General features: G+C 43.5%; 1 protein-coding gene across 1 annotated transcript; it reads right to left on the bottom strand.

Annotated features, from left to right (window-relative positions):
* Positions 1-2346: 2346 nt before the first annotated feature.
* Positions 2347-3099, bottom strand: LOC149807014 (uncharacterized). Its single transcript, XM_089950330.1, has one exon. It carries the CDS (start codon positions 3097-3099, stop codon positions 2347-2349), a length of 753 nt encoding a protein of 250 aa, XP_089806456.1.
* Between the last annotated feature and the right edge of the window lie 13956 nt (positions 3100-17055).

Below are 17055 nucleotides of genomic sequence, written 5' to 3'. Positions count from 1 at the left end.
CTGATCACGAGTACTTACCTTTATAGGCTTCCTAAAGTGCAATAATACTATTTAGTTAATTTTGTCCGGTCACAACCCGTTTTATGAATTGTCTGATAGCTTTTCCGTCTCTATTATTTCGATCGTTGATGTCCACCACTTTCAGGCCGCTTTCATCCAAGGCCTTTCACTTGAAATGTTCAGCTGGCTCTGTTGTCGATACATTTTTTTTTTGTTTTTTGTTTTGTTTGGGGGGGGGGGTGAAATTAAAGAAAAGATGATTTTAATTTTTCTCTCTGGTATCTAATTTGTTCCCTTTTCAGTGTCTTTTTTGTAGGGAAAATACAACAGTCTTGTACCATTCTTGCATAACCTTTACATACAGACTGGTACTAGCAGTCAACGAGGAAAATTACTACACGCTTATATTCATATATTGCAGCATAAAGAACACGCGATTCTATATATAGTTAAAGGGAATTACATATTCGTCACAATGGGGTTGCAATCCCAACAAATCATACAGTACCTGATAAACGCATCAACCCTTGTAGTAGTTGTTGGGCGGTTTCTAATCATCGCATCTAATCCACCGATCCAGTGTTAATTTCGTTTTGGTAACATCATGTATATTATATCAAACCAAATTTTGCAACTAACTTATAATGGAAACGTGTGGGATGTATCGCTTTATGTTCTTAGTTTTGACTCTTTCTTAGTAAAGGCAGCGATACGAAATTTCCAATTAGTAAATTCTTACTCATCAAAGGATTGTGCATTGTTTTTTTTCATTATTGGGTTGTCTGATTTGTATACGGTAATCACTGCTTTGGTCCCAAGTTATTACTAACAATATTTAAATTGGTATCTTAGTCTATATTCTTTTCTGTACACACACACACACACACACACACACACATGGGGCCCCGACTGGACTAAAGCGCTCTCCGTTACGGATCAATGCCATCTCACTTCTGGCTGCGTGGGTGCGAGTCTCAGATTCGGCCAATGTGGGTATGTGTGAAAGCCTGCCAGTAGCTTCTCGTGAGTCGGTGGTTCTTTCCGAGGGTTTTTCCGGGTTCTTCCTCCACCATTAATACTGGCCGCCATGCATAATGATAACCTATCGTGTGCTGAGAAATGGCGTTAAACCTTACAACAACAACAACAACATACATACATCCATACATAAATAGTAATCATCATCATCATCATCATCATCATCATCAGTCCCGTAGTCTGGAAGACCGTTGGGGCACAGCACAAGACCTAATAACCAGCTTTCTCCATTCCTCTCGATTTTCCGTCTTTCTCAGTGAGTCGTTCAGTGTCAAGCCTGTCCACTCTCGAATGTTATCTTCCCACCTCTTTCTTTGCTGCCTCTCTTTCTTCCTCCTTGTACAGTGCCTTGTAGGATTGTCTTGGCAAGTCCTGATGATCGTGAGACATGCCCATACCACTGCAGTTTACGTTTTTCACTATGATCAGGAGGTCATGGTGAGGCCCAATGGCTTGTCTTATCCTTTGCCGTATTTCTTCATTGGTGATATAGTCTTTGTATGTGACGCCGAGGATCTTTCTGAAACATCTCATCTCTGTAGCCTGTATCCTTTACTTCAAGTCCGCTGTTATGGTCCATGATTCGCAGGCATAGAGAAATATGGAGATACCAGTGAGTACATCAGTCTGACTTTTGAGTTGAGTGCGATGTTCTTGTCCTTTCAGATGGGCTTCAGTTTTGTTAGCGCTGCTGTTGTCTGTGCAATCCTGGAGAGTATTTCAAGTTTCGATCCTTCATCTGTTACAGTTGCTCCCAAATACTTGAAGCTGTGGACTGTTTCTAGCTTTGTACATTGGACCCTGATGTCAGTGCTGATACCCTTCATGATGTTGGTCATCATTTTCGTCTTCTCTGCACTAATTACCATGCGATAGGCTGCATAGGTTTTGTCAAGGTTCTCTACTAAGCTAGCTAATTATTGCTCATTCCCTGCTAGTCTATCAATGTCATCAGTAAAACGTAAGTTGGTGATTGTTCTGCCTCCGATTCTGACTGTCTCGGTATGCTTATCAAGCGCGTTTGCCATGATTCTTCAAATCCACGAAGACGTGATACAGATCTTGCTGGTGTTGGAGGTACTTCTCACACAATATCCTGAGGTTGAAGATCTGCTCTGTTGTGCTGCACCCTGCTCTGAACCCCGCCTGATCCTCGGTAATGATCCTTCAGCCTGTGGTTTTAGTCTGTTCAGTAGTATACTTAACACGACTTTGCTTGGATGGCTTATAAGACTGATTGTACGGTGGTTTTGACACTTTGCAAGTTGCCTTTTTTGGGGAGGGTGATGATGGCCATACTCCTGTTTGTCAGATCTTGTTGCAGATGTTTGTGAGGGCACTAATCATTGCTTCTCCCCCAGTTTGAATTAGTTCTGCTGGGATATTGTCCACTACTGCTGACTTACACTTTTTCAGTGATCTCACTGCGACTTTTACTTCTTCGCGAATGATATGGTGGTTGTTGTTTTTAGTTGCTGGAGGGACGTTCAATACCTCTGGATCTATTGTGGCTCGGTGGTTGTAAAGTTCTGCGCAGTACTCTGTCCATCTTTTCAGAATATAGTTTTCTTCTGTGAGGCAGTTTCCGGCCCTGTCCTGTAAGGAGATAACCCGCGGTTCTTTTGTGCTTGTTAGAACATGGATCAGTTGGTATGCTTTCCTGCTGTTGTTACTTTTCAAGTTTCTCTCAATGTCTTTGGACATTTCTTCTCTCCAGTTCTCTTTTGCTTTTTTCAAGCTTTTCCTGATAACCCGGTTGACTGCGTTGTACTGCTCTGCCCCTTTTATATCGTTCTTTTTCTTCTTCAGTTCCCTGCTCTTGTCACACAGGTTCAGAGCCTCAGCTGTGACCCAGGGTTTCTTGACTGGGTGATGTCTACCGAGGATATTGCTGGCTGTTTCGGTCGTTGTTGTATTGAAGGTGGTGATCAACGTGTCAGCATCGAGGATAGTGAGCGGTGAAAATTTCTCACCAATCATTGCCTGGAAGATCGAGATCAAATTTTTTCTTGTGTGGCTCTCTTTCTTGACCTTTTTTAGATGTAGTCTGAAGGTGATCATCACCAGATGATGGTCACTTCCTATGTCCACTCCGGGAAAGCTTCTAGTTTTAGCGATGTTTGTACTTGACTGTAGGCGCCTCTTCACCACGATTTAGTCGATCTGACTGTGATGGTCTCTGCTTGGACTGTGTCATGTTTATCTTCTGGATACTTTGTGCTGGCCGAAGGTGTTTGCCAGCATAAGGTTGTTGTAACTAGCGAATTCTAGAAGCATCAGTCCTATCTCATTTGTTAGTGCATTGCAACAGCGCCCGCCTACATGTTCCTTTCCAGTTTATGCAAGCGTCCTCACCTATCTTGGCATTCCAATCACCACTGCACAACCAGAATGTCTCTTTTCGGTGCTTTATCCACAATTTCTTGTAGCTGGTCATATAAGTCTTCCACATCCGCGTCACCATAGTCTGAAGTTGGGGCGTATGCCTGTATTATGGTGATGTTGAATGGAGTTGCCCTGAGTCAGATGGCGATGAACCGGCTGGTTACTGGCCGACATCCCATGACAGTACTCACACTGTCCTTGTGTACAAGTAGCCCAACTCCCTGCTCATGTTTGTCTTCTCTGCCACTGAAGTACAGTTTGTGTCCTTCCAGCGTAGTTGTTTCTCCAATGTTCTCCAATGTTCTTCCATCGTATCTCACAGAGTCCTATCGTGGTGGGACGAACTTATGCCGACAAGAACGACACAGCAGAATGGAAAACAGCCTGGGAGAGCATTTGAAAATTGAATCGAACCAAAGAACAAAGTGAAGCAGAACTCCTCTTACAGCAAGCAGGGCTATCCAAAGACACACCCTATGCCATTCCTGAAATGCAAAAATTGCAAGATGTCCTAATTCGAAGTTACACCTTGAAAGTGCACCCTCAAGAAGTGCGCGGACATTTGTCACCAAATCGTGGACTTGGAACACCAATGTTACATTCAAAATACCCTTCCAAACATCAAGAGGAACATGACCGGGAGAGACCGGCACTCACATTCCTAATTTCTGCGTGGCTCATCGAGCGTGTGAAAAGTGCATCAAAGAGCCTATCTTTAGTCATTGCCCTCACTGCACCAATATTCCTGGAGAACGTGAAAAAATCTTTCGGGGACCGAACACGCTAGTCGATTTCGCCGAATGGATCTTAGACCCCATCGACGAGACGTGGAGTCAAAATGACATCGAACGTTACGGAGTTTGTCATCGCCAGGCCACAGTGATGGCTCACATTTTGTCGGGATGCGATGGACAGTTTCTTTTAAGATACTATAGGGAAAAAGGCACCAAACGACCTAAAATTACTTTGAACGAAGCCAAAATCATTTCCATGCACGTGGGTCAAGTGCAGTTTAAAGATTCGATGAGTTACATGGCCATGCCTTTGAATCGAATGCCTAAAACGTTTGGAATGACAGAGATGGCCAAAGGTTATTTTCATCAATTTTTCAATACCGAAGCAAATCAACCCGCCGTTCTACCCCATTTGCCTGATGCTCACGACTACGACCACGACAACATGCATACCGAACAAAGACAAGCTGTCTACGCTTGGTACTTGGCTCACGACTCGGACCCTTCGACTTTCAGGAAGAAATGTTAAAGTATTGTCGTTCCGACGTGGAGATTTTACGACGTTGCTGTGGAATATTTCGAGAACTGTTCATGGAACACGGAGGGGTCGATCCTTTGAAAGAAGCCTGCACCATTTCCATAGCTTGTTCCTTAGTGTACCGCCAACGATTCATGACCGAAAACACCATGGCTGTCATCAGTCCTGAAACGACGAACTTTGTCAAGCGGCAGTACTCGGTCAAAGCCCTACGTTTGCTACATTACTTGTGCGACAAGGAAGACAAATGGATCCAGCACGCACGTAACGGAGGAGGCGAAAAGACCATCGGAACGTATTCAGTGGATGGCTTTGAAAACCTCATCATCGTGTACGAGTTTAATGGTTGCTTATTTCACGGTTGTCCCCTCTGCTACCCTAAACGTGACACTAAAATCAGCTTTTGCAACGGACCATGGAAGACTTGTACCAGGCCACTTGTCAGCGACGCTTGAAGTTAGAACAGCAAGGATACCAAGTGGTAGAAATGTGGGAACACGAGTACGATCCCCGTTTGAAAACCGGTCCAGAGATTAAACGCATCGTGGAAAATTACAAGTTGATGAACCCACTGAACCCGTGGGACAGTTTGTACGGAGGACGGACGAATGCCACCTGTTTGCTGTACCAAGCCGACTAAGAGAAAGGAGAAGAAATCAAATACTTGGACGTGTGTTCGTTGTATCGTTAAGTGTGCAAATAATGTCGCTTTTCCACATGTCACCCGCAAGGTGGATAACATTCGACAATATGAAGGCTTCATCAAGTGCAAAGTCTTGCCTCCCAAGAACTTGTACCATCCCGTGTTACCTCACCATTGCCAAGGAAAACTGATGTTTCCCTTGTGTCGTACTTGTACAAAAACGTGCAATCAAGACCGGCCTTGCCAACACACCCAGGAAGAACTTGACGGGAACGTGGGTCAGCGTGGAATTGTTCAAAGCTCTGGACCTGAGATACCAACTGTTAGAAGTGTACGAAATTTACCACTTTCCCAAGACACATAAATATCACAAGGGCGGCGAGACTCAGAAAGGTATTTTTGCAGACTACGTGGATGCTTTTTTGAAACTAAAACAACAATCCAGCGGCTATCCTTCCTGGTGCCACACTCCCGAAGACCAAATGAAATTTAAAGAGAAATACTGGGAACAGGAAGGCATCACTTTAGGCCACATTGAGAGAAACGGAGGCAGGCGATCGTTTGCCAAAGTGATGTTAAAATGTTTGTGGGGCAAAATGGCACAACGACCATGTTTACCCAAGACAGAGTATTTGACAGAACCTTCCCGGTACTTTCAGATGATTTACGACAAAACCAAATACATGAAACACGTGGACGTCGTTCGTGAGGATTTGATCTTAGTCAATTACGAAGAAGATCTGGACTTTGTAGAAGCTGACGAATTTGGAAATGTCATCATTGCGGCTTATGTGACTGCCCATGCTCGATTGTACGAAGCTTTAGAACTGTTAGGTGATCGCGTCCTGTACTTTGACACGGACAGTTGCATCTACATCGATCGCCTGGGTCAACGTCACCCCGACATCGAAGGAGATCGTTTAGAAGCCTGGACAGACGAAAACCCCGACGAGAAGATTTTACGTTTCGCTAGTGGCGGTCCTAAAAAATACGGCTACGAATACCTGGACCAACAAGGAGAAGTGCACACGGAGTATAAAGTGAAAGGATTGACTCTCAATTATCGCACCAGTCAAGTTGTGAACTTTGGGGTGGTGAAAGAAGCCTTGCAGTCTTGAGAGGATGGAAGCTTTAGAGTGACTACCCACGAAACAAATAAGATTGTAGGTTTAACCACTCACCAAATCGTCAGTCGGCCTTTGGAAAAAGTGTATCAAATCGTGTAACACAAGCGAGAGCAGCTTCCCAATCACTTCACTTTACCGTACGGACATGTCGGTATAAACAATGGTTCCAAGAGGATAGCCACCAACAAGAAGGATGTCTTCGCCACAGCAATAATTGAGTGAGAGACCCAATGAGAACTCTAAGTTCAAACCATACCATTTTCCGGTCTTCTTGCCTGACTATTGTGATTGTTCCCGTCGATCAGAAACGTTTCAAAAATAGCCCATGGATAGGGAAAGATTATCTACTGTTTTAGTTAGAACAGGATTTGTCTACTTGGGACCTGAGACTGGATTGAGATACTAAGTACAGGGTTTCAGCTGTGGCCTGAAGTTGCGAACGGACCAATGTATCCATAAAGATTCAACTATTCTGGAACATACTCGATGGTCTCCGCACTGTCCTTACCTTTCTATGGCCTTTCCACATATCACACTGCGGTACATTTATGACGGTACCTTAGAGAAGGTAGTACCGTTGTCCAGGAAGAAAAAAAGGAAGACTTCCAAAACTAGGCATAAAAAAGGAAAGATGTACAAGCTCGAGATTTCATTACGGCTAATATAAAAAGGAACAACGTCCAAGATCTATAGTTCATTGTCACTACCAAGACCAAGCGAGAAAGATGAATCCTTTTAAACAGACATCATTTAAGTTCGGTGATTCTCAAGTGGAGTGCGATGCTGTGCCTTGCGATGAGAGCGATACAGTAAAGCAGCATGGGAACTTTTTTATAACTGCTACTACTACCCCTACACCTACCATGGAAAGTTATGATGTGCGTGTCAAAGCTGACGGATGCGAAAGTGATGCCACTCGTTATCGAGGACTCTTTACTGGTTTTCATTGAGGATGTCAACCTTCACGTGAGGTCATGTGCCTACTATCCTACGGATGTCATCCAAAACTAAGCAAACTCCTGTCGATTTCACCCTGCCCTCATCGAAACGATCATGTGAAAGACGAATATTCGTTCCCTGTGCGTTTGCCTGAATGCTGAAACTTTGAAAGTCGATTCCAAACCTTCCATGGAAAATGGCCTAAATATCTGGAAGGACCTACCCCCGAAGAATTAGCCAGAAACGGATTTTTCTACTTGGGCGAAGGGGGATAAAGTCAACTGCTTCAGTTGCGGTGTCATTTTACCAGTGGGAACAGAAAGATTCGGCATACCTGGAACATGCTCCATAGTCTCCGAATTGTCACTACCTACCTTTAGTGGGACCGAGATATTGAAGTGACATACCATGTCGTTTAAGAAACCAGATTGGCTAGGAGTCAAACGTTGGACACCACCGACACCAGTATTTAAACCCCATTTAAAAAAATAATATTCAATCATTACTAATCGAACTGCAAGAGATGATCTACAAGGAAGTTTGGCAGGGACTTGCCAGAGCAAAACCTCAATGGGCGACTGTAGAACTTTTGTATCGAGAAATTCACAAGAGGAAAGTGAAACAAGTCAGCAAAAGGATCAGATTTCTCTGGATCAAGTGTGCGTTCAGCCTATTATTCCGCTTTAGACCGTTTACATCAGAAGATTTTATTGACATTCTTGACTCTTATCCTGAATGGCAGTGGTCAGAAATTACTCACTATGTTACTTTCGCTCTTGGAGAAGATTTTAAATAAAATAATACTGACTGACATAATCATGGATACTTTACAAGAGAACATTCGTGGTTCGCCTGTGGAGTTGAGAGAACGCATTTACCGAGAGCTGGTCAAAATACAAGTGAAACGCAAAGAACAATTGCATCCGATGTTTAAACCACTGGTACCTGAATTATATAAGAGGACTGATTCATTTGAAACTGTTCCAATGGCCAGACATTGTTCAACTGGACGAGAACCAGAAGACTTTGGTGTCTACTTATCCTACTTGTTACAAGTTGGTCATACTAAAACGAGTTCCAGAGGAAGAGTTAGAGGATTACCAAAATCATTTACGTTATCGAATTTTGTCTTTAGAGGAAAATTCTGTGCAATGTCTAGTGTGTGAACTAGTTACTAAACAATTTATATTCGTCACTGGATCATCTCTGAGCATACGAAGTGATACAACAGAATCCATGGAAGGAAATCAATAAGACTATTAAAACAGTGGAAGATTATCAACACTTATTACGAGAGTTCATTGAATTTGGGTCTACGTCTGGTGTGTGTCTTAGTGACTTTTCTGGGATTTTGTTTACCAGCCGATTCCTTGTGGACTCTTTAAGAACAGTACTTGTCACCAAAAAACACATGAAAGTGGTCCCTTTAAATGTCCATGAGATACTCATTTTGTTAAGAGCCCTGCGTTTTCATCTGGATACTTCTCGACCTCTACGGGAAAAAAGATTTGTCAACTTTTAGGTACCGAAGATGTGTATGACAATGTGTGTGTAGCTTGTGACTTACACCCTCATTGGACAGACGTACGTGACTGGAAAAAATGGGGTTTTGAGGCTTGGACCAAAGAAGTGGCCCATTATGCTCAAGAGGTATGATCCTCCATTCAAACGTCCAAGGAAAAAAGTCACTTTTAAATCTGTGTTAGTGACAGAACCAGAAGAACCCGTCACCGAGGACAATCAATCCCTTCAGGACAGGACTGTCATGGACATTCCTGAAAGACAATTCCGGGAAGACACTTGTTTGACATTACCCCATTTAGAGCCTGTAAGAACATTAGGACATCTTGGTTACCAAAACATGTTGTACAGTGACTTGTTTATATTCCACTTTGATCGTTTTGATGTGTATTATATGTATTTTTGTCTTTCGTGTTGTTCCATTTCGACTTGCAAATAACGTGTCCTGAAAAAAGTATAAAAACACTTTTCTTGTCAGTCTTCTTGTCAAAAGTGACATTCCTTGCACTATGGCTACCTCAGCATTCTCTGCTCCCTCTTCCTCCACTTTCAAAGTCATCGACGAACACTTAGATCGTGCCAGTTGGGAGGCCTTGTATCTTCGCCATCCCTTTAACATGTTAATTGCCGGGCCTAGCGGTTCAGGCAAAACCGAATTTGTCAAACGTTTGATCGAACATAAACATCATTTCATTGATCGTCCACCTCAACGAATCGTGTGGTGTTACAAAGAGTGGCTATCGGCGTACAGCCTCTTGCGAGAAAGTCATGGCGATTCCATCGTATTTGTGGAAAAGATTCCTAGCGAAGGCCACGGAATCGTGTCTGACCCCAGTCAAACCCTTCTGGTCATTTTCGACGACATGTTAGGAGAAAACGAAGAAGAAATTAAATATGTGGTTTACGCGCACAGGGCAACGTCGTAATGGCAGTGTCATTTACATTACTCAAAATTTGTTTCAACAAAGTAAAGCCCATCGCACCATCAGTCTCAATGCTCATCATGTGGTCTTGTTTAAAAGCCCTAGAGATAAATCGCAAGTGCAAGTGTTAGCCAAACAGTTAGGAACACCTTGGCTAACTTATGCGTACGACGATGCCACTCAAACCCCAGACACCTGTTTACTCTAGATTTGAAACCCACTACCCGAAATTATTTGCGATTTAGTACCCATCTGTTTCACCACTGGTGTCAAGACGGAGGGCCTTTCGTGCACACGTACCCGTCGTCCACTTAACAAAAAAATCTATAAAAAAACCTCGGACACTTTGGGCCTGTCTCACACAACGTCAACATGACGTCCCTTCAGTCTCATCTTCCCGTCAAATTAATTTGTGCCTTATACGGCATCAGTCGCGAAACAAATCCACAAATACGTGCTCGTGTCTTAGAAGCCATTCTCAAAGAAGTCTTACGATGGTTTACGGTGACAACACGTCAGTTACTGCAAGGCATCATTCAGATTCCTCATCAAAACAAACGGTTTTTTGACAGAAACAAAGCAGCCTTGACACAACGGTTGGTCCTCGCATTGACCAAAAAGCAAATTATTTTGAAACCTGAAGAGAGCGGTTCTCTAGGAGGTGTCATCATTCGCTCCCTTTTAAAATGGGATCCTAATGCCCCCAAGTACTCCCCTATAAAAAAGCCACTTTAAATAAAAGCCAAGCGAAGCCCAAGTTAGATAAAGAGCAGTGATGGCAAGACCAGATCAGAACTCAGAAAAAGAAAAGCTTACAGAAAAAGAAAAAGAAAAGTCCCCAGAAAAAGAAAAGCCCACATAAAACTAGTCGCAAGAGAGGCACTTCAGCCAGGACGCAACCTTACACTCGCAAACCACGACCGCGTCTCCGTTGATGACACCAAGAACTGAAAAGTACTTTGAGACGTTGATCACACCAAGAACTTCTCCGTTGATGACACCAAGAACTTCCCCAGTGGCAGGACCCTACAATTTAGTGGCAATGGCCGCTGCTCACAAAGTACCTGCTTCCAAAATCAAAGTTCAAGAAAGATCGGGCATGTTACAGAGTTTACTGTATTTGTCCAAGCAAGAACTTGCTCGATTTAGTCCGTTACGTACCCCTGCATGACGTGTCATGCCTGTCCTGAAGTTAATACGACGTAAAGACAATCAGTGGCGACGCGTTCCAGTATAAAAAAGGCCTGCGACAAAGTATGGGTATCAGTGAACTTCCAAAAGATGTCACATCAAAGAAGTGCACACCGTCACTATCATCAAAAAAGAAAGAGACAAAGGCAGACTCGTCATCCGACAAAGCGCTTAGCCAAGCATCGACGTTACCCTAAGAAAAGATACAGTCGTTCAAAGAAAAAGAGGAGTCAACAAAGGGGAGGATTCCTCGGCGATTTTGGAAAAAACATTGTCACCTTTATGACGAAACGATAGTCCCAAAAAAAGATAAAAGGGCGTGTGTTAAGTCATCGACGTTAGTGTATGAATGTTTGGTAAATGTCCCGGAACCCACAAGCAAGAAAATGTCACCCTCCAGAAAACATTCCTCTTCTAAGCCCCAAGGGAAGAAAAGGAAAGGACTGCCTCCTCGTTTAGTCAAACATGGGGACATGTTATCTGTCCTGTCCAAAGCTTCTCCACCCCTGCGAAAAAAACTCATTCAAACGGGATCCAAAGAGGTCATCGATACCGTGTGCGAATGTTGTTTGAACGTTTTGAAAGGCACGATCCCTTTGTCCAAACACCAGAAACAATGCTTAGGCAAACATCGTCACGTTCTTCGCCAAATGGTTCAAAAGAAAATTCCCATCGGACAAAAGAAAAAGAAGTTGGTCCAACGTGGAGGAACTTTACCCCTCTTGCTAGGCCCATTACTGAAAGGAGTCTTGGGAACCGTGTTGGGAGGACTGGTGGGAGCAATATAAAAAGGCCCTCTGGAGTCCCAAGATCTCAGAATTGACCCCTGAGATCCAATGGAAGGACAAAAACTAGCTTTAGTGCCTTACAAACGATGGATGGAATACCATCGTTGGCAAGAACAACGCACCGAATCCCAATTTGACCGAGATGTCTCAGTTACAACACGAATTGCAGTCCTTGATGGATCGCCAAGATTTGTCCGAAAAAATCGCAAAAGTACGGTGAACTCTTGCAACGACTGCAACTCTTTCATCAAAAAGCTCTAGACAAAACAGCTCTTTCCACTCTGAAAGATTTTAAGACCTTGATGAAAAGTCCATCCCCCACACTGCCACCACCACCACTACTATCAGCCCCAGGGGTCACCAGCGACGCTACCCCACGAAGACCTGAGGAAGAAGAGATACGAGACGTTTTTCAAACACCGTCAGCAGCTCCCCTTTCTAGTAAGATTGCAGCATCCTTATTGACCCCTTCTCCCACACCCCAACGAGAAGAAATGAAAGCTTGGGTTAAAAAGATGATGTCCACTCCTCCTTCGACAGAAGTGAAAAAGAAAGAAGGGAAACCAGAAGTGAAAAAAGAAAAGAAGACCAAAGCCATTCCATTGCCACCTCCACCACTACCTTCGACTTCTACTCCCGTAGCCCATCGGACACGTAAATCCGTTTCCAAACCACCCTTTCGTCCCGCCCAAAGTAGCATCCTCGAAGAGTGGGTGCCTTATTAACAAACAAAAAATGGAAAAAGTGTTAGCCAGCGTTTACTACGACCCATCCCATCCTGCAGGTTAAGGAGGTGTTCAAAAATTGTATCGTGCTGCCATAACTCGATTGAAAAGTCTCCGTTTACCTCAAGTGCAACGATGGTTACAAGAACAAGCTACCTACACTTTACACAAACCCGTTCGACGCAAGTTTTCCAGAAGTCGCACCCAAGTGGAAGGCATCGATCATCAATGGCAAGCCGATTTAGCCGATGTCTCTCATTTGGCCAGCTACAATCGCGGCTACAAATATTTGTTTTGTGTCATTGACGACTTTTCCAAATTTGCCTGGGTTGTGCCATTGACTTCCAAATCGAGCCACGAGTTAGTGCGAGCCCTGCAACGGGTGTCGAAACAACGTGGTCGTCACCCTCTTCGATGGCAAACGGACAAAGGCACCGAATTTCTGAACCAAGCTTTCCAAAAAGAATTAAAGAAACCTGACATTCCTTTTTTTACCACCGAGAATCCTGAAACCAAATCCAGCATCGTGGAACGTTTTCAACGCACTTTGAAAGAACGCATGTGGAAATATTTTACGCATCACCACACTCTGAAGTACATCGACATCTTACTGCACCTGGTGCAAGCGTACAACCAATCTTACCATCGAAGCATTGGACGTGCCCCGCAAGAGGTGACTCCCGACAACGAAGTGCTGGTGTCTGATCGCCTGATTGGTAGGTCCCCGACGAGGGCTGTCCCCAAGAAAAGTGGAGTGTTGGCCGTAGGAGATTGGGTGCGCATTGGCAAAACCAAACGCACTTTCGACAAAGGTTACTTACCTAACTGGACCACCGAATTGTTTCGTGTCACTGGACGAGAGCATGGCCGTCATCCTGCCATCTATAAATTGGAAGACATGAACGGAGAAGTGCTCAAAGCAACGTTTTATTTGCCCGAGTTACAACGTGTCACCACAAAAGAAGACGACGTGTACGACATCGAAAGCATTCTCGAACGCAGAACCCGTAAAGTGGGTAAACGACGTGTCAAAGAAGTTAAAGTACGTTGGAAAGGATATCCACCCAGTTTTGATTCTTGAATCGACGCTTCGCAAGTCATCGACTATAAAAAGAAGTGACCAATATGCCCTTTCACACAGACTCAGCTATGGCGACCACTCCTTCTCTGCAAGATTTACAGAAACAACCCTTGTGGGTGTGGTGTGGAGAACGTGTGCCTAAAACGCAAATCGTCTTTTTCTGCCAAATCTTTGTGGTGTATTGTGCCATCGGTGCAGCCATTGCCAATTTGAGTTTGCAACAAGGAGAAAAACAATTGTGGACCATTTTATTGAGCAGTTGCATCGGTTACCTGCTTCCCAATCCCTCCCTAAAATTCATTTCGAACGGCAACAACGGGAACCTTGTGTCCAGTGCTAGTGCCAGTCACCCCTCCAACAACAACAACCCTATTTTGGGCGGAGACACGGCTCCGACTTCCAGTAACCCCTCGGACAGCCACAGAACTCTGGAATTATGAACAATAACAACCAATTTTACTTAACCTTACCCAGTGACAGTTCCATGGAGGTGTTTCCCAAGAACACTTTGTGCTGTTACACGGCCAAATTATCTCAGGCCATCCAATTAGATCACGAAACCCATTGGGAAGTGGCTTTGGTAGAAATCATTCACCCAACCCAAGTCCTCAATGTCCTTCCCAATCAAAATTATTTTTCAGTGGAAGTTCATGACGAGCAAATGTAAAAGTACTTGAATAGTTTAAAATATGACAATAAAACCTATGATGACAAAACTCAAAAGTGGACCTACCACTTGTTCATTCCCCCAGGCTATTATTTTAGTGTTCAACATTTGGTCAGCACCATTACCTCCAGATTTAATGTCGTGTTTCTGAAGGCTTTGGAAAGTGTCAGAAAAAGTGTCACCATGGAGTACCACAAAGCAGCTCGTCGCTTCCTGATGAAATTTGACGGGGGTAAAATCATGTCTATTTTATTTTGTCCTGAATTGTTTGACATGTTGGGCGGGGACATGGACATGAGAATGGCCATGATCAAGAAAAACGAATTACCAGTCATTTCCGACAACGATTATTTTACCAAGTTAGTTCGTTCCCCGGTAGAACTGAACCAGGGACTGAATTTGATCTTTGTGTACTCCGATGTGGTGGAGTATAACGTGGTGGGACACACCTCCGTACCGTTACTGCGTGTCATTCCTTTCAAGAATGGATTCTGCCACGTTCGCTGACGAGGAAGGTGGAAACACTTATCACGTCCACCGCGAATTTGTACATCCTCATTATTTACCTGTCAGCAAGTCGTATTTGGACACGGTGAACATTGCTATAAAAGGAGATCTGGGACAAAATATTTCATTCACCAAAGGAAAAGTCATGGTGAAACTCCATTTTCGAAAACGGTTCTCTAACGAGTTGTAAGCCATGTATCCAGTGTACCGAAGGGTAGCTCGACAGCGAGGACATGGTTTAGGAGATATGTTAAAATCGGCTTTTCGTTCGGTGGCTCCGGTGTTGAAACCGATGGTGATGTACAAAGCCACCGGACAGTTAGGAACCAACACCAGTCACGGCGTATCGTACGAGGATTATACAGGAGGCTACGGTTTGTGGGCTTTTGATTTCACTCCAGGCCAAGGCAGCGACGAGGGACATTTCCACCCTATAAAATCCGGTCAGATTCGTGTGGAACATCAGTTTACTAATCCTCTACCTGACACAGCGATCGTCCTCCTGTATGCAGAATTTGACAATACGATAGAAATCAACAGTATGAGAGAAGTCATTCTAGACTATTAGAAACCATGGAAGCCTGTTATCCCTCTTTACCTAGTGGAGAAACTTTAGACATGGAATGTGAGGAGACTGTGGAAGAAGAAGAATTCCAAGACAAAGACGAAGAAGTCATCATGATGATGTCAAGATGGCCAGAACAAGAAGCCCATTTAGTCTCCTGTTTTGTTACAGTCCTGGCAGATAAAATGAAAGAATTGATCAAGGAAGAGTGCTATGAATGTCACAACGATCATCCCAGTCAAATTCAACACGACAAATGTCTGATGTTGAGTCAAGAAGAAAAACTGGACGAATATTTGGACAAAGCTTGGAGTCTCATCGAGATAGAATTCGTGTTGAATGAGTGGTATAAAGGCTTGGATAAACATTATTCTCCTCCATTAACGTCTCTGGAGTGCCGTCGCATCGAATCTCTCTTTGACCAGAGTAAGAAGTCGGAGCTAAACGCCTTTTACTTGTCAGACATTTTCAAGCAAAAAGTCAGAATCGAATTGATCACTTATCATTACCTGTGAAGAAGAAAAAACAAGAAAACAAAAAAATGGATACCTGGGAACTTTATTATCTTTTGAACCAGAGTTCGTATACTGCTTCTTGGAATCCTGTCGTATGTGCTAAAGATGAACTCCCTCATCGCAAACCTCAAGACCATCAAGCTTATGTCATCAACACGGACGACAGTCATCTCCCAGGAACCCACTGGGTAGCCGTCTACTTTCCTCAAGAAGGATGTGTGGAATATTTTGATTCGTATGGATTGCCTCCTTTGGAAGACGATATCATTGACTTTATGAGAAGAAATGCTCAGACCACACGATTCAATAATGTGAAATTACAAGGCACAGATTCCTTGGTGTGTGGACAATATTGTGTATATTTTCTGAATCATCGCAGTCTGGGCTATTCTTTAGAACATTTAGTAACTCATTTTGATCCTCGTTCTTCTTCTAGAAACGATGTGAAAGTAGATCGATGGTTCTGTGACCATTATACTTATCTTTTGTCTCAAGCTAGGAAACGTAGTGTCCATCAATGGCCTAATGACTTTCAACAGTGGAAATCACAATTTCATTCACAACGTTGTCAGCCTTGTCCAAAATAATGTGTTAGTTAAAAAATGTTTGTTATTTGAAAAAAAATGTTTAATGTTAAAATGTTATGGTTACTTGTTAGTGTTAAATCATTTTGAATAAAATATGTTGTGTTTAATAAAAATGCCTTTGTGATTTGTTTTGCTATAGGTATCCTGATTCATGCTCTTTGCCTTGTCTCTATCTCTCCCATGACACTATTTGAACGTTCCGACTCGAAAACCGTGTAGTGATGTTTTCCTTCACGTCCGCGCTTTGACTATAAAACCGGGGTTAGTCTCCAGTCTAACCATCCATTGTCGACTCATCCTCCTACGAAGATGTGCTCCAGACTAGCTAAGCTAAACGAAGCCTACGTGAATTTGCATAGGGTCAGACATAGTCTGATACCGAAGCCTGAAGAGATAGAGAATGTGAGAATATTAAAAGTCACTGAAGACCTGATAGAAGAGCTCTTCAGAGAAGAAATGAACAGGGAGAAAGAAGAATGGACAGAGAAGTACAGACTTCAGAAACAGCAGAGAGAGCAGCAACAGCAACAACAACAACAACAGCAGCAGCCGCAGCAACCTGAACCTGACAGAGGCTTTGT

This window comes from Sinohyriopsis cumingii, chromosome 1 (genome assembly GCF_028554795.1).
Source record: "Sinohyriopsis cumingii isolate HCF-2022 chromosome 1, ASM2855479v2, whole genome shotgun sequence".
Classification (NCBI taxonomy): Eukaryota; Metazoa; Mollusca; class Bivalvia; order Unionida; family Unionidae; genus Sinohyriopsis; species Sinohyriopsis cumingii.
This window is presented reverse-complemented; position numbering and strand designations above follow the sequence as displayed.